Raw genomic sequence first — 20,396 nt, 5'->3', positions numbered from 1 at the left:
ATTTCAAAAACAGTAGTAAGCAGTCATCATCGAGGGTTTAAAATGGCACTTAGGGGCGTTCGGGTGGCGTGGCGGTCTATTCTGTTGCCTACCAACAGGGGCGATTCTAGGATCAGAGTTTTAGGGGTGCTGAGCACCCAGAGTGCTGGCCGGCCAGGAAAGATAAATTTGGGGGGGTGGATCAAACCATTTTTGAAGCATGGGGGGGTGCTGTATTTTTGTTGTTAAAATATTACGTTTAAACCATATACTAGATATGGTTTTGACATTTCTTCAGCTTATTAAACATGGACATACAGTAAAAAATAAAAAATCTCTTCAACTTTAGGGGTGCTGCAGCACCCCCAAAAATGGGCTAGAAACGCCTATGCCTACTAACACGGGGATTGGCAGTTCGAATCCCCGTGTTACCCTCGGCTTGGTCGGGCGTCCCTACGGACACAATTGGCCGTGTCTGCGGGTGGGAATCCGGATGTGGGTCTGTGTCCTGGTCGCTGCACTAACGCCTCCTCTGGTCGGTCGGGACACCTGTTCGAGGGGGGAGGGGGAACTTTGATGCCAGCTTTAGTTTTTCCGCCGACGCACATCAGAACAGGGTATCTAGGAGCTTGACAACACGACCATCTCTGCTTATGGTGCTTTTGTCTCCGACCAGAGCCAATAACCTGTGGGACACTTCCTGTTCTGCCGGGTTCAGTGAAAGCTGACCAGGTGGATCCACGCTCTCGCATCGTCGGAGGTACCGTGTGTCCCAAAGGTCACTGCCCCTGGCAGGTATGGGACATAGTCTGAAGTCCTCAGCTTTACAAAGACAAGTCCCTCCTTTAAAATGCCTCTCTGATTTATCCAAAACCATCCAGATTCTTTCAAAACCCCGTCTTCCTTCTTTTTTCCCCCCCTCTTTTATCTGCAGTTGTTTTACATCAATTTAACACTGTAGTCTTAGATTCACAAAAAAACGTTTTATTTTGGGTTTATTAAGCATAATGTTTTTTTTCTGTTCTTGACAAATATAATGTTTTTTTTAGTAATGGCATCCTGCACTTGCGGGCATACGCTAACAACAGTGTACAGTAGATGAACGGGAGATTGAGAGAAGAGAAACTGAAACTGGCCAATAGCATATCAATATCTACATTCTTCTAAAAATGCCTGGCCATGATTGGCTGTCAGTCAAATCAATCTCCCGCCCCTCACAAAATCCCATCAGACTGTTCTGTTTCATTTGGATATATACCAAATTTTAATAAATCCATCTTTACTCTGTATTAACTATCTATTGATCTCTCTATATATTTATCTATGTATCAATCAATCTATCTATCTATATATATATATATATATATATATAGTATATATGTGATCTTTATCTATAAGTTGTAGAGTATTTGAAGTCGTGTGTTTGTGATGTTTTTCTATTGCTTAACTCGACACCGTTGTTCTTCCAGGTGCTGCTGGTGTATAAAGACAAGGGCTTCTGTGGGGGGATGATCTACAAACCCACCTGGGTCATCACAGCCTCTCACTGCGTGGAAGACACTCGGGTCCGCTACCTGCAGGTGGTCGCAGGTAAGTTGTCCTCCGTAGTTGTTTACTTTTAGCTGTTGTGTCAGGTGTAAATCTCCCTGTTAGACGACTGGAATACACGGCGGAGTAGAAAGCCAGCAGGATTGGGGGTCTTGAGGAAAGGGGGTGAGATCCATTGAACTGCAGGTTGCTAGTAAGCCACGGAGGCCATGAACACTGATGTATAATGTGGTACTCTGGTCATTGACATTAAAGTCATGAAGCACTGCAACACTGTGTGTGTGTGTGTGTGTGTACACATGTCTATCTGCATCTCCATTTGTCTTATCGATTTGTCTGTCTCTCTGTCTCTGTCCTGTGTGTGAATGTGCATCTCTACCTATCGGTGGGTACATCCGCACCCTCTGATTTCTGCTTGTTTTCGTCTTCATGTCTACTTGTCTACTTGTCTGTCTGTCCGTCCTCTTAGGTGAACACGACATACTGGTGAATGAGGGAACAGAACAGGTGATCCAGGTGGCTGAGATTATCATGCACGAGTCCTATGACTCAGCCGTGGCCAACAACGACATCGCCCTCCTCCGCCTGGAGAGGCCCATCTCCTACAACCCGTACGCTGTGCCCGTTTGCCTCCCCACGCGGGCCCTGGCGGAGCGCGACCTCTGGGGGGTGGGCATGCACACGGTCAGTGGGTGGGGCCGCCGCAGTGAAAACGGACCCACCTCCAACTACCTGCGACGGCTGCAGGTTCCTGTCATCAGGACCCAGACGTGCATCGAGGAGAGTCATGTGGTCCTGACAGACAACATGTTCTGTGCTGGCTACCTCGACGGCAGCATGGACTCCTGTAAGGGAGACAGTGGTGGACCGCTGGTGACCAGGTACCGCAAGACGGTGTTCCTCTTGGGCATCGTGAGCTGGGGGAAGGGGTGCGCACGGCCCGGCAACTATGGCATCTACACTCGTGTGTCCAAGTATTTGGAATGGATCCACAACCACACAAGACCACTGGCTCGGCTGCAGAATGACACAGAGGCGCTGATCCATAACCTGACGACATGAAATCTTAACACCCGTGTGGGGCGGCTGGGGGAGGGGGGGTTAGTCTTTTAATCCAGATTGGCTGTTTTCTTTATAGTTGCTAACTGGCTAGTCGTGGTGCTAGCCTCTTTTTTACAACCCATATGTATTTTCCCCCCTCACTTAATTGTTTAATTTTCCACATTTTAACCAGAGTCAGTCCGTCAACAGGAGGAATAAACATTTAGAAACTTGCCTGGGGTATTTTTTTTTTCTGTTTGGGTGAATCACTTTCTATTTATTGCCAACAGTTGCACGGTTCTCTGACCGTTTTACCGTACAAGCTCTTTCTTTCCTGGATCCTCTGCAAGGGTCAGTAAAGAAAATCAGCATATCATCTGCAAACAACTTGTTTTTTTCCATGTGAAGTTGTTGGACAATCAGTTTGCCACCGCTGTGTGTGTTTTGTGTATCAATATACGAGTGCCTTTTTATGTTATCGCATGTGTGTGTGTGTGTGTGTGTGTGTGTACGTGTGTGTGTACGTGTGCATGCGCTATCTTCCCTTTCCATGCATGGGTAACCCTATTCTGCTCTTTATTTCCAGGTGAATTTAGTTTAAAGGAGTGTGCGTGCTGTAATGTTCATAAAAAAAAGTTGTGTTGTTTTACATGGAGCCTATCGTGCCAGGTCCACGCAACAACTCCCCATCTGCCCTTTTGACTTCACATTAGTGGGAGTGAACCACAAAGGGTTGGCCCTGTTCCAGCCTGCAGGGGCCAAAAAACGCCTGCTGTGCTTCTCAGCAAAGCACACACATAACACATAAAACACAACACACACACGCTGCGTCACCATGCTGCTGACAGCGTTCTGCTCAGTCTGGGCCTTAGCGAGTCTCGTTTCTGCTGGTGGTAAGTTTAAACTCTTTGTTAAAACAGACATAAGGATCCTGGTATGTTTTTTTTTGTTTGTTTTTTGTGGTGAGGAGAAAAGTCTTAAGTGTCGGTTGCTTTGCTGCATGAAGTCTTCCTGGACGAGGACGACGCTCATGCGGTCTTGCAGAGGTTCCGACGTGCCAACAGCGGCTTCCTGGAGGAGCTGAAACCGGGGAACCTGGAGAGGGAGTGCATCGAGGAGGTCTGTGACTACGAGGAGGCGCGGGAGGTGTTCGAGGACAATGACCAAACGGTGATGTTTTTTCGAACTTTTGACCAGACTGCTGTTAAAACTGTGTTGCACCATTGAAATGAACATCACGGACATGCAGACAGAGCCAGTAACCGTGTGTTCTGCTTTTTCAGAAGCGGTTTTGGATAACATACAGTGGTGAGTAACACAACTCAGTTTGAGCTGACTTGGAATCTACTAAACTGCCACATTAGGCCTTTACAAAAGAACTTCAAAGCTAAAAAATTCATCTCGGATATCAAAGATGTGACTGAATTATTTCAACATCTATCGTAAATATGCTAAATGACAGTGAGCTTGAGTCCCACTTGAATATCAGATCACATTTTTACAGCATAAAGGCCAAATATGTGACACCTTGGTTAGTTCAGTGATTTGCTCACTGATAACTCCTGATAATACACAATACTGATGGTTTACCCAGCATCCTTTGCAGCTCCGTTGCCTTTCCCTTTGTTGTTTGCTTGTTGTGGGAGGGAGAGAGAGAAGCCTTGTAGCATATGTGCGTCGCCTCTGATATAGTGTGTGTGTGTGTGTGTGTGTGTGTGTGTGTGTGTGTTGGAAAGGCCGTGACCCCTGCTTGGTGAACCCCTGCCGAAACAACGGAACGTGTCTGTTCATGGAAAACTCCTACGTGTGTCAGTGCCTGGAGGGCTTCGAAGGGAGATACTGCCAAACAGGTAAACACACGAGAACAAGTCTGAAGAATTTAGTGTCGCGTTTCCACAAGTTAAACCCCAACGACGTTTTACATACAGCACAGGGGCCTTGGTTTTGCCAAGGGAATGCACTCATTATCTGGAATGGAATTGGAGGACCCCTCTTTGAACCTTAAACCAGTCATCTGCCCTGTAATATGAATAGGAATAAGAGAAATACCAGGGGTCACACAGCCGGCAGCCATGATAACATGTACTCGGGTTCTGCCTAATGACAGAAGCTAAGCAGGTGTGGGCTTGGCGAGTACTTGGATGGAAGACGAGTTGCTGCTGGCAATGGTGTTTGTGGGCCAGTAGGAGACAGTCTTCTCTCTGGTCCTAAAAATTTTTAAAAAAATCAGTGCCCAGTGACGGGGAAACTGTGCTGTAGGAGATGCCGTCCTTCGGATGAGACGTTAAACCGAGGTCCTGACTCGCTGTGGTAATGAAAGATGCCGTGGCACTTATCGCAAAAGTAGGGGGTCCCCTGGTGTCCTGGCAAAATTCCCAACCTGGATCTGGCCACCTGATCATCCCCCCATCTAATTAGCTCAATGATTCCTCCCTCTCCACCTCAAGATGATGTGGGGTGAGCGTTCTAGCACAAAATGGCTGCCGTGCATCACCCAGGTGGTGCTACACATTGGTGTTGGTTGAAGTGAGTTACCCCCCCTTCAAAGTGAAGCGCTTTGGGTGTCTAGATAAAGCACTATATACATTTAATCCACTATTATTATTATTATTATTATGGAAAGAGTAATAATCCAGACATTAATCTCAGCCAAAAAAAAACAAAAAACAGCGATTTACTCAGCTTAGTGATTGGTTTGTGTCATTGCATGTGTGATGTAAAAGTGGTTTTACTGGATTAAATTGAGCTCTGTTCTAATGACGTCTATTCTATTCTATTCTTACCAACCAACAGCACAGTGGCTTTGCAGTTGGCATTACTGTCTCATTGCACGATGTTTCCAGATGTTCCCCTATAATTTACACTACATGGGTTTCTTCTCACAGGTGAATTGGAGATTGAACTGCCTGCAGTTGTGATGTGGATGTGCGTGATCATATGTGTGTGTGTGTGTGTGTGTGTGTGTTTGGACCCTGTGATGAACTGGTAACTGCCCCCTCCCTTCCCGAGTGATGCATACTGGGATAGACTAACCATGAATTGTGTTGAGATGAGCGACTGAATTTATGAGTCATGACCTCTGAGTGTTGATGCCATCTCCTGGTCACAGTTTTTGAGGACAGCCTGAAGTGTCTGTATCAGAATGGAGGCTGTCAGCACTTCTGTGACGGCTCCGGACCCAAACGCAAATGTTCCTGTGCTGACGGATACGCTCTGGGAGACGACAGCCGGGAGTGTGTCGCTCGGGGTACTTTGACTCATTATCTCTGTCTCTGTTATATCTGTCTGTCTGTCTGTCTGTCTGTCTGTCTGTCTGTCTGTCTGTCCGACTGACTGTTTAGCACAGCGACAGCGGCATGTAAGTCTTCATATATCTTTGAGATGATCGCCAAAAGGTTTGCTCAGAGTACAGCTGGCTCTGTTTGCACACTGGTTTTTATAACAGAAATACTGATCTGAGACCCGCTTCCCTCTTTAGGAACTATAATTTCAGAACAAAACACACCAAGCAAACCCCCGCCCCCCCTCCCATTTTCAAGCTCTGTGTGCACTGTTTAAATTCACTAGTGGATCTATTCTCACTTGACACAGACTGTAGTAGCAGGAGTAATAGTAGTAGTAAAATTAGTAATATTAGTAGTAGTAGTAATAGTAGTGGTAGTAGAAGTAGTTAGTACAAGTAGAAGTAGTAGTAGCAGTAGTAGAAGTAGCAGTAGTAGTAGCAGTGGTAGTAGAAGTAGTGGTAGTAGTAGCAGTAGTAGGAGTAGTAGTGGTCATAGTAGTAGTAGTAGAAATAGTAGTAGCAGTAGTGGTAGCAGTAGTGGGAGTAGTAGTAGTAGTAGGAGGAGGAGAGTAGAAGTGGTAGCAGTAGCAGTAGTAGTAATAGTAGTAGTGGTGGTGGTAGTACCAGTAGTAGATGTTGTATAGCAGTAATAATAACTTTAGCTGTATCAACAGGGACAGTAGTTGCTAGTAAGAGTATTGTGATAGCAGTAACAGTTGTAGTACCGCTACCACTATCATGGGATGAGAGTGATATGTCCTGGTCCGTCTCTTCCAGTCCAGTATCCATGTGGTCGAATCCCTCCGCAGCCAGAAGGGAACCAGACCATGCAGAGCCAGACCAGACTAGTCGGGGGGAACGACTGTCCTAAAGGAGAATGTCCCTGGCAGGTGAGACCCAGTCTGGCAGGTCTCACACTGCCTTTTTCCCCCACAAACCACAAGTCATCTTTGAGAAGTTTAGCGCACTTAGTGTCCCTTTTTTCCTGTTGTAGACACTGTGATGTACACATTACAGGTGTTATGAATGTTTAAGTGTTGTTAATTTGAATTACAACCAAGGTGATGGTACTTAGAACATCTGGGGATAAAAGGTATATTCTTTGATATAATTTCGGTTGAATTTTGGTCACCACAGTAATATTGTTTTGGTTCTACCATCTCCTTGTGAGATGAACCAGGAAGAAATGAGCATGTGTTTGACTTTTTGACCCGGTTTTACAAACATGGCTGATGCTAACGGTGTTCAAGACTGCTGTTGAAATTCAACATGGCTTTCAGTGAGTCAGCTATCAGTCTGGAAAACCGGCCATGAGATTTTATTGTGAAAACAGTCCTTTGTGGCTGGGTGGTGGTAACAGGAGCCCAGATGGGCTGACAGATCGGTGAAACGTCTCTTAACTCATCTGAATGGTGGTTAGCTTCACGCTGCACCTTTAAGAATCCCTTCTGGGCCATTGGCTCATGCCTCAACAGATCCGGTCCAAGATATTATCATAAAGTCATCTGATTGGTTGAGGAGAGGAACGCCTCATGGTGAAGTGATCTGATTGGGAGGAATGCCTCATCACTCTCCTGAGCCTACAAAGTGACTGTGGTGGAGAGAGTAAAGGATAGGCCATGTGACTAGGATTCCCAATCTGGATACTGGTCCAGCAAGAAAACACTTTCCTCTGTCAGCCTCTACTGACAAGGACTCCTTGAGCAAGGCATTTAGCTCTCACCTTCTCCGGTGATGGTCTGTGTAGATTTATCTGTCTCCCATGGAGTAACATGCCAAAAGGTAAGTAAAAAAATTCAACTGGACGGAACATAAAAGACTTGGAAGAAGCCCTCCCACCTTCAGTTTTTTGCTTCTCCTTTATGCCCATTAACACTTCTTGATTATGTCTTCAGCCATCATGGGGTGTGGCATCTCCACAGCTATTAATGCTGGGATTTCCACACTAGACACCAGAGCTAAAAAAGCCATTTGGATGAATGGTCAAACAGCCCTGAGTCTTTCACAATCAGTCCGGTTGTGTAAGTTTTTCTTTACTTTTGACATCTGGTGATGGTGTGCATTGGCCAATGACAGGGGACAGAGGTTGAAATGGGCAGCACCCTGGCATCCTCATGTTGAATGTACAAAGAAGAGGAAATACAGAATTAGGAATGGCAAACTGGACCTTAGCAGTGTCAGTGACTTTGTCTGTCTGTCTGTCAAACAGGTTCTGGTCCAGTACAGAGGTAACAGTCATTGTGGAGGCGTTCTGGTCCATCCAGACTGGGTTATCACCGCCGCCCACTGTATCCATGGAAACGACACCCAAACCCTCACCGTGGTGGCAGGTAACAGGTCCTGTTTGCCTTCACAACCAAGACTTACTCAAATGCTGCATAAGCGGTTAACATGGTCGATACGTTGCTGATAAAGGCCGTTGAATGAATCCGTGTCTTGAATGTGCCATCGAGGATGTCTGCCCACACTGACTTACATCTGACAATCACTTTCCCAGATTAAATTATGAAACTACCCAAACCAACTATTAGAGGGTTTCAGCTATTAGACTGATGTTTGGTTGTGTCCGGCCCATAATCCATCAAGAAGGCACTGTGTCCTAGAGCATCCCCCTCCTACTGGCTGCTTTCAGCAAGCTGAACCCAGAAATGGGAACTCTTTCAAGCCTTTTTACCTGGCTGACATGGTCTGACCATCTTGCCAGTGTTTTCCTTAGCATCTTCACAGACAATATGACAATGCAGTGATAGTAGCAGAAGAATGAACATTAAAGAGGTTAAAACATGTTTAAAAATAATATAGGTGGGCCTCCGGGTGGTGTAGTGGTCTATTCCGTTGCCTACCAACACGGGGATCGCCGGTTCGACTCCCTGTGTTACCTCCAGCTTGGTCGGGCGTCCCTACAGACACAATTGGCCGTGTCTGCGGGTAGGAAGCCGGATGTGGGTATGTGTCCTGGTCGCTGCACTAGCACCTCCTCTGGTCGGTTGGTCGGGGCGCCTGTTCAGGGGGGAGAGGGAGCTGGGGGGGAATAGCGTGATCCTCCCACGCGCTACGTCTCCCTGGCGAAACTCCTCAATATCAGGAGAAAAAAAGCGGCTGGCGATTCCACATGTGTCGGAGGAGGCATGTGGTAGTCTGCAGCCCTCCCCGGATTGGCAGAGGGGGTGGGGCAGCAACCGGGATGGCTCGGAAGAGCGGGGTAATTGGCTGGATACAATTGGGGAGAAAAAGGGGGAACCCCCCCCCCTCAAAAGGGTATTATAATAATAATAATAATAATAATAATAATAGCGGGCCATACCAGTGTTTTTGCATGTTTTAGCCTGTTTACTATGAATTGCATATACTTTACATTACTCCATACCATTTTGCAAAGCACGCTGTAGGTTTTTAGATTTTTGAATGCATTTTTCCTAACTTCCAGCCAGGTGTCAGTTTCCATTCATTTCAGTATGGTATGGACATCCTGTCTTCGTTATTAATTTGTTAAACATTATGTTGTCAGTGCAGGATTGTCCAACAGTTGAAAGTGCACATTGAATTGAGACGTTGTTAGATGTGTCATAACACATTTAAAGACAGCCGCAAAACAGAATGTATATATCTACCAGAAATTGCCTGGAAAAACGATTGATTTACAAACAAAATTCAACCATTGATGACTTCTCCATAGCAACAGAAATGATGGCCTGAGAGGCAGAGCTTTTAGAGGTGGGTTTATCACATGAACACTGGGATTAAAGAAACCAGTGAAATCAAGTTATTATTCATAAATCTGAAATACTATAGTATGTATTGGAAAATGGTTGGGAGTAATGTACAGTATATGCGATTTGTCATAAAGGAGCTAAAAAAAAAGAAGCAAAAACACCTTTATGGCCCTTTAAAGACTTTGTGAAACTCACCTGTATGATCTGCTTCCTGTTATTTCCTGTTGCTAGGGGAACACAACCTGGACCAGGAAGAGGGAACAGAGCAGAGGATTTCTGTCTCGATGGTGATCGCCCATGAGCACTACGCCCCAGAGACGGGTGACAGTGACATAGCGCTGCTGCGTCTGAGCCAGCCAGTGATCCTCGGCCGCCACGCCGTGCCCATCTGCCTGCCACGGAGACACTTCCTGGAGAGCGAGCTGACCACCGTGCGCTACCACAACGTCATGGGCTGGGGCAGAAGAACCACTGGGGGAAACGTGGAGAAACCAGGTACCCTGCCACATCCCTCCTCTCCGGTGCTCCGACGCCTGTCCATTCCCATCCTCCCAAACTCCCAGTGCTCCCAGCGGGGCGGATTCAACTTTACCCAGCACATGCTGTGTGCCGGCTACCTGGAGGGCAACCAGCCTAGCTGCAGGGGAGATGATGGAAGCCCATTGGTCACGGTCTATGGCTCCACCCACTTTCTGACAGGTGTGGTTGGCTGGGGGAGGGGCTGTCCCCACCCCGGGTATTACGGGGTGTATGCTAACATGGCCTACTTTGTGGACTGGTTGGAAAGTACTATGAAAGCCCCGCCCACCATGCCTGTAGCCAATAAGAACCAGGTAGAGAAAGCAGCACCTTCACCTGATGTCATGCCAGAACAGAAATTAATGTAGTAATAGTTTTTAGTTTCTTATTTTTACCAGAAACAGACCTTTATCAGTGAAACTAACTTAAAGACTTCACTGCTGACTGTAGCAATAATAACTCTGTTAAGTTTGACCAAGTTTGTATGTTCCCTCTTGGAGTGTAAAATGAACACTTGCTTAATTGTTTTTCTCTAGTAAAGAAGCCATTGTCATTGTCCTGGCTCAGTCTGAGTTTGTAAGGATGCTATTGAAAAAAGACTAAGTGGGCTCCGTTTAAGTTAAATCAGTGCAAGACAGAGGGAGTGATGACTTTTTAAGAAGAGAATGAAAATGTGAAATAGATTTCTGCTCACAGTTGAACATGTATTGGTTTTCGGTTGACTAAATTAAAGTCATCGTCATTCTTAAACTAGTGTCATTTGTAATCATTGAGTGGCTTTACATACGAAAAAATCTCGTTACTATTAGTATCCAAAGCGATTACTCATCGTAATTGTTAAAAATTTAGAATAAAACTTACAACACGAAAGCACAACTCAAAACAGACAAGATGAAGAAATTAAAATTAAAAAGTAGTGGATACACTCAGCATGTTTTACACACCTGTCAGTGTCAAACATCTCCATCACTCCGTAGTTAACAGAGGACTTTGAGTCTTTTGGGGTGAAATGACAAAACTGCTCAAAAGCTCCTGTGTTTTTGGATGTAGGGTTGTTTGTTTCAATAAGTACTGCTCAGCAACCCTTGATGAGTTTGTACGTGGCATATCACGTTATTTACTAGTCATATTAAGCTTGAGGAGAGAAGAGATGTGTGGTAGTGTAATGCACTGTCAAACCAGTTATAACCTTAAGATCATCAGACTGAAAATGTCTCGTTATATTTGTTCTCGTAGGGTTTTTAATCAGGTTTATATAGAAATATTCAACAAAATTGCTGTTTTCTAACTTCCCTGATATGTCCCTATCGACTGTTATCACATATAGATTTTGTTTTTTTTTGGGGGGGGGGTTACAACACCAAATGAGTGAATGCTTCTAAAATATATGCCATTGTTTTACATTAAATATTTTCCCTTTGTTCCTATTTTCCATTAAGTACTATTGGCAAGAACACTGGCAAAATATATTTTTTCGCTGCACTAACACTACCATTTGCTCTCTCCCTCCCTCCTATTGTGTCGTTTGGTGTTGTATCGAATTCGGGGGGGGGGGTAGCTCGGCCTTGCCGTCACAGCCGGGACGCGAACTCGGATTTCCCGCACCGCGGGCGACAACGTTAACCAGTCGACTAAAGCAGTGGTTCTCAACCTTTTTGGGGTCCTGGACCCCCTCCGTATTTTTGATCTACCCTGAGGACCCCTCCACCTGATCTTGGGGGAGGGGGGGTTGCAATTTGATAGAAACAGTATAAACTGCATTTTAAATTGCATTATAGCATTTATTCACTCTTTGGGGCAAAAATAAGCTTTCAGTTGTAACTTAGATATAGTTAACAAAACAGAATTCTTATGCAGTAACTTTCAGATATATGTAACAAAACAGAATATGTATTCAGTAACTTTCAGATATATGTAACAACAGAATTTTTATGCAGTGACTTTTAACAATGCAAACGGGAGCGAGATCTCTTATTAAAATACAATAAATTACACTTGTGAAACAGATGTAATTAGAGAAAAAAGTCCTGTCACCCTTTATAATTTAGGTAGATAAAGGTCTCGGTCACATTTGAGTAAAATAATCCTATTTCTATAAATGTCATAGGATCTTTTTTTTAAAGATATTTTATTTTCACGGACCCCTTGCAATTACACCACGGACCACTAGGGGTCCGCGGACCCCCGGTTGAGAAACACTGGACTAAAGGATCCGACCCGTGTCTACTTACTCGTTACACCACCCTGCTCCTTCGGGATGGGGCGTCCTCGGCCGGACCGTCACAGCCGGGGATCCCACTTCTGACACCAATGTGGCGAATCGGGGGGGCAGCCGGGCCGGACCGGACCGTCACAGCCGGGACGCGAACTCGGATTTCTCGCACCGCGGGCGACATCGTTAATCGGTCGACTGAAGGGTCCGACCCGTTAGCCAACGGCTACCGAGCCCATTAGTCCGTGATCGTCACAGCGTTGTCCACGCGCTTTCATAGGGTTTCACAGAAACGGCCTCGGAAGAGTTACAAGTAAGATGTGCTGTGTCATCTTTTACTCGTTAAAAGTGAAATCATTCTTAATTTAATTCAGTTTCGACAAAAGCTTTTCTAGCTAAAACCAGGACTCGGGCAAGCTACTAGCCAACTTTGGCTCTGCTGAACCGGCGCTGTTATTTAAATCCCGACGGGATGTGACGTAACTAACCGGATATGACGCAACGAACTCGTAACGTTAGCTACTCGCTTGAAAATGTGCTGTTAGTACGAGACCTACTTCCAGTTGCGAACCTAGCCAGCGTCCTGTGCTGTTTTGTTCACGACCAAATTCCGTAACCGCTGTTTAGCATCGTTGTAGCTCTGTGTGTGCGTGTGTACGTTGGACACAAAAGGCGGCAAATTCACCAAACAGCACTCAAAATCGGAGCAAATCAAACAGGTGAGACTAACCAGGGAGCAACCCCCCCCCCCCGTTCAGATTAGCTAATGGAATTAGCAGCTGTTTATTTTGCTACGCAAACACTTAATGAATGCCACTTGATTTATTTCATAAAGTGACTCTCCCCTCAGAAGCAAGCAGTTGTTGACCTGCTCTTCAAAATACAAAATATGCAGTACCCGTCTCTTGTGCAAATATTGGTTCTGTGTTTGGACACTCGGCCCCCTGGGAAATCTGACGGGATTGGCTCACGGAAGACATCAACCTGAATCAATCATTATTATAACAGCTGCTGCAGAAGACTTTAGCACTCTTTGCCGAGCTTGGGTTGAGTAATGGAAAGCGTTGGTGCGAGTCACAAGTGTGTGTGGTTTAAAAAAAAAAAAAAGTATTCTTATTCCTAATTTATAATATGCATCCTCTTCTGTCACCCACTCCTCCTGCCTACAACTGAACTGCATGACCAAACCAGACACACACACACACACACACACAAACACACACTGCTGCTCTTGGCTATTCTGTACAAGCACGAATGCTGATGGACATAAACAGACATTACTGCTGGTATCCAGTGGCGCCCCCAGACATTTTTCATAGGGGGGGCCAAATGGGGCCACTGAAAATCTTGGGGTGGCACACCAAAACCAAAAGCCATGACTGAATTTCAGGAATTCTATGCTGCTGTTGTAGTATACAGTATAGGCTAGTGGGAAACTGTCAATATGAGAGTTAAGAAAAATATACATTATTGATTTAAATGAACAGCACCTAATGTAAAATATCAGATAGAAGCATATTATGCATAATCAGAAGCATATTCTGCATATGCGACTCGTGGCTGGGGGGGCCAGCGGGGGGGGGCCAGGGATAGTATCAGGGTGGCCGTGGCCACCCCTGGCCACGCCTTGGGGGCGCCACTGCTGGTATCCATCACCCACCCCCACCCAATATTTAATCAACAATCAATAATTAGTTTAGCTAGTGGCTAGTACCTTGTCTAAGTTATTTTCGGTGGTGTAGTGGAAGGTAAATGCAATTTAGCCATCTTTTTATTTGCAGACTACAGCTTACCCACCTTTTATTAGGGCTGACATGAATTGTCATTACACAAATTCATTGTGTATGGACTGATGTAAGTTAAAGCAAATGGTGTATTTCATTGGGAAAATACACAAATTACTCCTCATGGTAATCAATCACTGTGAAGATCATAGTTTATCCACCTTTTTATTTACCACTACATCACTGGTTATTGTGTTTTTGTATACTGTATTTGCATACTGTATTCACTTAGAATCAACCACTAAGGTCAGTTCTCTCTAGATCTGCTGATAATTGCGATTTTTTTGATCGTGTAATACTTTGTAAAGTACAAAAAGCAGAGGTCCACTATCTACAGAGGTTCTTGTTTGGTCAAATAGTTGATTCCCCACCCCCACGCCCCCTCTGTCCACAGGAGGCCGTCATTTTTTTTTAATTGTAGTTTTTTTTTCTTCTTTTTTTTTTCTTAGACTTTACACCGAGTCAAATTCCTGGTATGTTCAGACTTCCTTGCCTTACAGTAAAACCTGACTCAACTCTACTTTACTCTGCTCCCTGTTCCTTTTTCTAGTAAACCTCAACACTGTCCCAGGTGGACTCTTTGTTTTTCTCTGTCTCACTCTCTGTCCCCTGTTTTACCTGTCGCTCTGTCTTTCTTCTTCTGGTTTCTGGAAAAGTCTTGCAACGTCTTTTATTTTTTTCCATTCTCTTTTGCTCTCTGTCCTCCCTAACCCTCCCCTCCCCCCCTGTCTCTCTCTCTCGCTTTCTCTCTCTCTCTCTCTCCCTCGCTCTCTCCAGGTGGGGGGTCATTGTCCTCAGTGACTGCCTTGTTCTCTCTAAACCACTCCTGTGCTGCCATAGCATAGCCAGCTTCCCCTCTGGAGGAATCATCCGCCATGTTTTGGCCGTTCCAAGCCTTCGTCTGTCTCCTGCTGCTGCAGCATGCCACCTCAGCGGGTACGTTCACCAACACCGCTCTGTCTTAAAGTGTTGAGGAAAACTGTTGGGGAAGATGGGGGGGGGGCGGTTGTAGAGTTTAAAATGGACTCGAAACAACACTGTTCTCTAATGAGAGGGAAGGAGAGAGACGTTCAGAGCTCTGAATATGCCAGAGACAGACAGACAGAAGAAGAGATAGTCAGGGAGAGAGACACAGGCAGAAGTGTATGTGTGAGAGAGATGGTTGTGTATGGGTGACTGACAGTTCTGCTTTTGAGTTGTGTGATGGCTCCATGTGACAGACCTGCTGGGAGGAAAGTGGTGGTTGAAGGTGGTGGTGATGATGGTGTTGCCAGCCAGATTATTTTTTGTTTTTTAATTTACTTGTTTCTTTCTGAGCAGATGTCAGAGATTAATGTTTTCATCAGAAATGTATTTCCAGGTTATTATTTTCATCTTGATATTGTTCAGATATTTCTTCATTTCAAACAACAATGGCTCAGCATCCATCCAAAGAGGCCACACCCACAGCATCATAAACTAAACATGTATGCATCCTGTATACTTCCATAGTCTATCTACAGCTATGTCATTTCATGCTGTCTTTCTGAAGATGGCACATAATTCCTTCAAATCCTTCCACCCTATGTTTCTGTTACTATGTCTGGTACATTTTTACAATGACCTGCTATTTACTGTGATGGTCTGGCGGCCTGTCAAGGGTGTCTCCCCGCCTGCCGCCCAATGACTGCTGGGATAGTCTCCAGCATCCCGCGACTCCGATTGGGATAAGCGGCTTGGATAATTGCTATTTAATCACTCAATCAAACTTTATTTATACGGCACGTTTCGTACATTAAAATTAATACAAGACACTTTACATTAAGTGAAAGTGCACAGATGAAAAGGTAGTGATAAAAGAAGAAATTAACAAAATGGGAACATCTGGAACATCTGGCCAAGCAGATGATTTCAGCAGGTACATATTTTGCTAATCTGGGGTTTGAGATTCTGCCGCATTTGGGGCGGTGACTGTAACCAACTTTAACCTTTGAGCAGGTTTAGGTGTGCTTGTTAATGGTTTAAATTGAGGTCTTCCCCAAGTTTAATTCATCGAAGACACTTCTGGGATTTGGGTTTGGGGAAAGCAATGCAAAATACATCCAGTCACTGGATAACATGAATGAGTTTTAGTTTCTCCAGCAACACCTTTTCACCATCCCCCCATCCCCCCCAGTTAGATATGTCTTTTTACTGATCTAGCGTTCCTCTGTCATATGTTGCATCAAAGCTGCTTGCCGTTGACCTTAGCGGGGTGTCGGACGTCGGAGGAAGTAGAGACTGTTGCAAAGCGTGCATCAGCCACTTGTAGAAGTTGTTAGAAGTCATGGATCAACTGCTTTAATTAATCCAATTAGGCCCGATATTGAATGGAAATAGTTTGCCGGCAACCGTTTTTGTCCAGGTGTGTCAGATTTTCCTGCAGCTTTATGTTGCCTCCTCTGTGTCCACAGTGTTTCTGGATGGCCAGTCGGCCAGTGAGGTCCTGAGTCGCAGGAGGAGAGCCAACAGCATGTTTGAGGAGCTCAGAAAGGGGGATATGGAGAGAGAGTGTTTGGAGGAGATCTGCAACAGAGAGGAGGCGCGGGAGATCTTTGAAAATGAAGCGCAAACGGTACTCTGTCTGTATAGATGTTTTTCTGTCACTTTGTCTGTCATTTTCTGTCTGTCTGCTAACTCTTAACTACTTATTTTTCTTTCTACCTATTTTCAGGATGAATTCTGGGCCCTGTATATAGGTAAGAACTTCACGTTGATAGATTCAGATTCACTCCAGCTGTTTCATAAATCATATCATTAATCTTGTCTCCATCCAGCTTTTGAATAGATTTCAAGTGAATCATGTGTTAAGTCCATCATGAAGTTAAGACTAACAAACAGCTAACCACATCTTAAAATTGTATTCACATTTCAGTTTGCACTCAACTAAGCTGTCTCTGTTGCAATATATGGCGTTTGTTTTTATCAAATAAAAGTTTAAGGGGCATGCAAGTGGCGTAGCGGTCTATTCCGTTGCCTGCCAACACGCGGATTGCCAGTTCGAATCCCCATGTTACCTTCTGCTTGGTCGGGCATCTTTACATACACAATTGGCTGTGTCTGCGGGTGGGAAGCTGGATGAGGGTATGGGTCATGGTCTCTGCACTAGGGCCTCCTCTGGTCGGTTGGGGTGCCTGTTAGAGGGGAAAGAGGGAATCGGGGGGAATAGCATGATCCTCCGACGTGCTACATCTCCCTGGTGAAACTCCTCACTGTCAGGTGAAAAGAAGTGGCTGGGGACTCCACGTGTATCGGAGGAGGTATGTGGTAGTCTGCAGCCCTCCCCGGATCGGCAGAGGGGCTGGAGCAGCGACTGGGACAGCTCGGAAGAGTGGGGTAATTGGCCAAAATTCAATTGGAGAGAAAAGGGAGAGGGGGGGGGATAAATACATAAATAAAAGTTTAGCCCCCGCAAGTGAATGTAAAAACCTTTATCCCAATTTGGGGGTATTTTATTCTATATTTACTATTTCCATCAAGTTTTTGTCATTTGAAATTACAAAATCTGCAGAAAAACACTTGGATGAAAAGCATGTACTCTGTGACACAGTAACTGTATCTGAGCAGTAAGCTAATGCAGTTCAGCTGACATGCAGTTAGGACAGTAAGGTAATGAACTAGATTCAATATTCAGTAATTTATTGCCATATAAACTTTGCCGTTTATTTGGAATTCGTTTGGCGTGCCCAAAGATAGTAACACAGTAAACATATGACCACACAATACATACAAGGAGGGTCCACAAAAACATACTTTTACAATTATAATTCAGTTAATGCAACCATATATCCCATGCCCTTAAAGTGACAAATTAAAGTGCATGTGCTTAAGGAGACTATACTTGTACAATCAGTGAAGCATTTAGGATGCAGATTGCTGCAGGGTAAGTGTTATTGTGGAAGCAAGATGTTCTGATCTTGATACTGCGGAGTCTTTTACCCGAAGGGAGATGATTGAATAGGGGATTGGCTGGATGTGAGGAGTCCTTTAAAATTTTTAAACCTTTCCACTGAATGCAGATATGGTATAATTCAGAAATGGTAGGGAGTTCGCAGCCAATTATTTATTTATTTATTTTTGGGGGTGGGCTTTTTCCCCTGTTTTTCTCCCAAATTGTACTTGGCCAATTACCCTAATTTCCGAGCCGTCCCGGTCACTGCTCCACCCCCCTCTGCAGATCCGGGGAAGGCTACAGACTACCACACTCCTCCTCTGATATATATGGAGTCGCCAGCTGCTTCTTTTCACCTGACAGTGAGGAGTTTCACCATGGGGAGGAACACACTATTCCCCCCAGTTCCCCCTCCCCCCCGAACAGGCACGCCGACCACCCAGAAGAGGCGCCAGTGCAGCGACCAGGACACATACCCACATCCGGCTTCCCACCCGCAGACACGGCTAATTGTGTCTGTAGGGACGCCCGACCAAGCCGAAGGTAACACGGGGATTCAAACTGGCGATCCCCATGTTGGTTGGCAATGGAATAGTCTGCTACGCTATCCGGATGCCCCCGCAGCCAATTGTTTTTGAAGCTGTGCGCATGACTGTCCAACAGTTTTTTCTCGTGGGCTGTAGAATTCCCATACCATACTCTTATCGAGGAGGGGAGCACACTTTCTTTGACAACTCTGTAGACCTGTAACATTGCAACCCTTGACACTCCAAATTTCCTAAGCTGTGTTAGAAAGAGTAGTCTTTGGTGAGCTTTTTTCTGGATGGTGGTGACGTTGTCTTCCCATTTCAGGGAGGGGGAGATTGTAGTCCTAAGGGATTTTGAAATGATCCACTCTCTGTACCACCTGGTCGTTACTGGCTAGTGCTAGTAGATCTCCCTGATATTTACGAAAGTCAACCACAAGTTCTGTAGTTTTGTTGATGTTCAGTTCCAGATTGTTATTGCTACACCAGTCGACAAGGGAGGAGACCTCCAGGCCGCTCTGGTGGCCGAGCGGAATAAACCGCCGTTCTTGCAACCCGCTCGTCACGTGGCTGGGAGGTTCGTATCCCAGACTCGCCGTAACCGGTCACGGCCAGAGCGACCACGGGGTAAGGCATTCATTAGGCCACCTTTACCCGAGGGATAGTGGGTGTAGATCGGTGTAGTGTTCGGGGACTCGTCGTTCTCCAGCGACCGCTCTGGCCCACCCGGGCGCCTGCAGCCAAGCAACTGAAAGCATTCTCCCTACGCCTCCTTCGCAGCCTGAAGGTGATGCAATCCATGCGAGGCTTCAGCGTGTAAAATAGCGAGAGCAGCCGACACGAGTTTGAAGGAAGCTGGTGTTATGACTATCTCCTTCCTGTGGAAACGTGAGCCAGGGGAGTTATTCGACAAGAGATCCGGCCATATGCCATTGGGTTAACCGGGTGGGATAAGGGGAAAAACTAGAAACAAATTTATAAAAAAAAAAGAAGGGAGGAGACCTCCTTTCTGCAAGCTGTCTCATCATTACAGGAAATTGGTCCCACCAGTGTTGTATCATCGGCAAACGTAGTCTTTTTTACAGTGTCAGTGTGTGAAATACAGTCATTGGTGTATAATGAAAAGAGCAGAGGTGAGAGGACACACCCCTTAGGGTTACCTGTGCTAATGGTCAATGAGTTTTAAAATCTCTTGTTGAATTTGACAACCTGTGTTCTGCCCAGTAAAAAGTCCAAGAACCAGAGACATAGAGACTGATGGAAACCTAACTACATAAGTTTGTTATTTAGCCTTGTGGGTATTATTGTATGAAAAAGCTGAGCTATAGTCAATGAACAGTACCTGAGTGTAAGTGGCAGGTGCTTCTTGATGCTGCAAGATAGAGTGAAGACAGAGATACAGCATCATCCACAACAAAGGTGCCTGACTTCCAGGCAGCATCATTTCACAAATGAGATTTATTGATAACAAAATGAGATTAATTCCTCAAATGGTAATTTTTATTTTTTATTTTGGAACGTGCAACACTTCCTGTATGAAGAAATAAGATATTGGCAGATTTTTGGCTGTTTTGAGTTTTCACTTCCCACTTCCTTTCTCATTGAATTTAACACTGTCAAATTCAAGAGAAACCTTTTGGCCAACTCTGTGGGCAAGTACGTTTCCTCAGCATTGTCACGCTCATCTCATCGACCCATCGTCTTTCCGGGGAACATTTTAATGTATTTCATCACCTTACGGATGTGTTTAATGATTCTCGGAGGGTTGACTTACTCACAAAATGCCGGACAGTGCTGTGAGTAGTAGTTCTTTGAACTGCCTTACAATGCGTTAATGTTATTCACATTTGTTAGGTTTTTTTTTCTTTAGGTTGTTGGGC

The 20,396-nt window shown here is 45.1% G+C and overlaps 1 protein-coding gene across 1 annotated transcript in view; it reads left to right on the top strand.

The window, feature by feature from the left end:
• Nucleotides 1-20,396, top strand: part of LOC130131795 (uncharacterized) — a 35,670-nt gene that overhangs the window by 6,008 nt on the left and 9,266 nt on the right. Inside the window, exons 6-18 of the mRNA XM_056301571.1 lie at nucleotides 656-774; nucleotides 1,449-1,569; nucleotides 1,997-2,584; nucleotides 3,575-3,738; nucleotides 4,382-4,418; nucleotides 5,678-5,815; nucleotides 6,629-6,741; nucleotides 8,061-8,181; nucleotides 9,796-10,450; nucleotides 10,620-10,659; nucleotides 14,925-15,015; nucleotides 16,512-16,672; nucleotides 16,772-16,796. Of these exons, the coding sequence (XP_056157546.1) occupies nucleotides 656-774; nucleotides 1,449-1,569; nucleotides 1,997-2,584; nucleotides 3,575-3,738; nucleotides 4,382-4,418; nucleotides 5,678-5,815; nucleotides 6,629-6,741; nucleotides 8,061-8,181; nucleotides 9,796-10,450; nucleotides 10,620-10,659; nucleotides 14,925-15,015; nucleotides 16,512-16,672; nucleotides 16,772-16,796 (2,373 nt within the window). The remainder of the gene's footprint in view (nucleotides 1-655; nucleotides 775-1,448; nucleotides 1,570-1,996; nucleotides 2,585-3,574; nucleotides 3,739-4,381; nucleotides 4,419-5,677; nucleotides 5,816-6,628; nucleotides 6,742-8,060; nucleotides 8,182-9,795; nucleotides 10,451-10,619; nucleotides 10,660-14,924; nucleotides 15,016-16,511; nucleotides 16,673-16,771; nucleotides 16,797-20,396) is intronic.

Source organism: Lampris incognitus, chromosome 21 (genome assembly GCF_029633865.1).
Source record: "Lampris incognitus isolate fLamInc1 chromosome 21, fLamInc1.hap2, whole genome shotgun sequence".
NCBI classification, from domain to species: domain Eukaryota; kingdom Metazoa; phylum Chordata; class Actinopteri; order Lampriformes; family Lampridae; genus Lampris; species Lampris incognitus.
The sequence above is the reverse complement of the archived record's forward strand: the minus strand, read 5'-3'. Positions and strand labels throughout refer to the sequence as shown.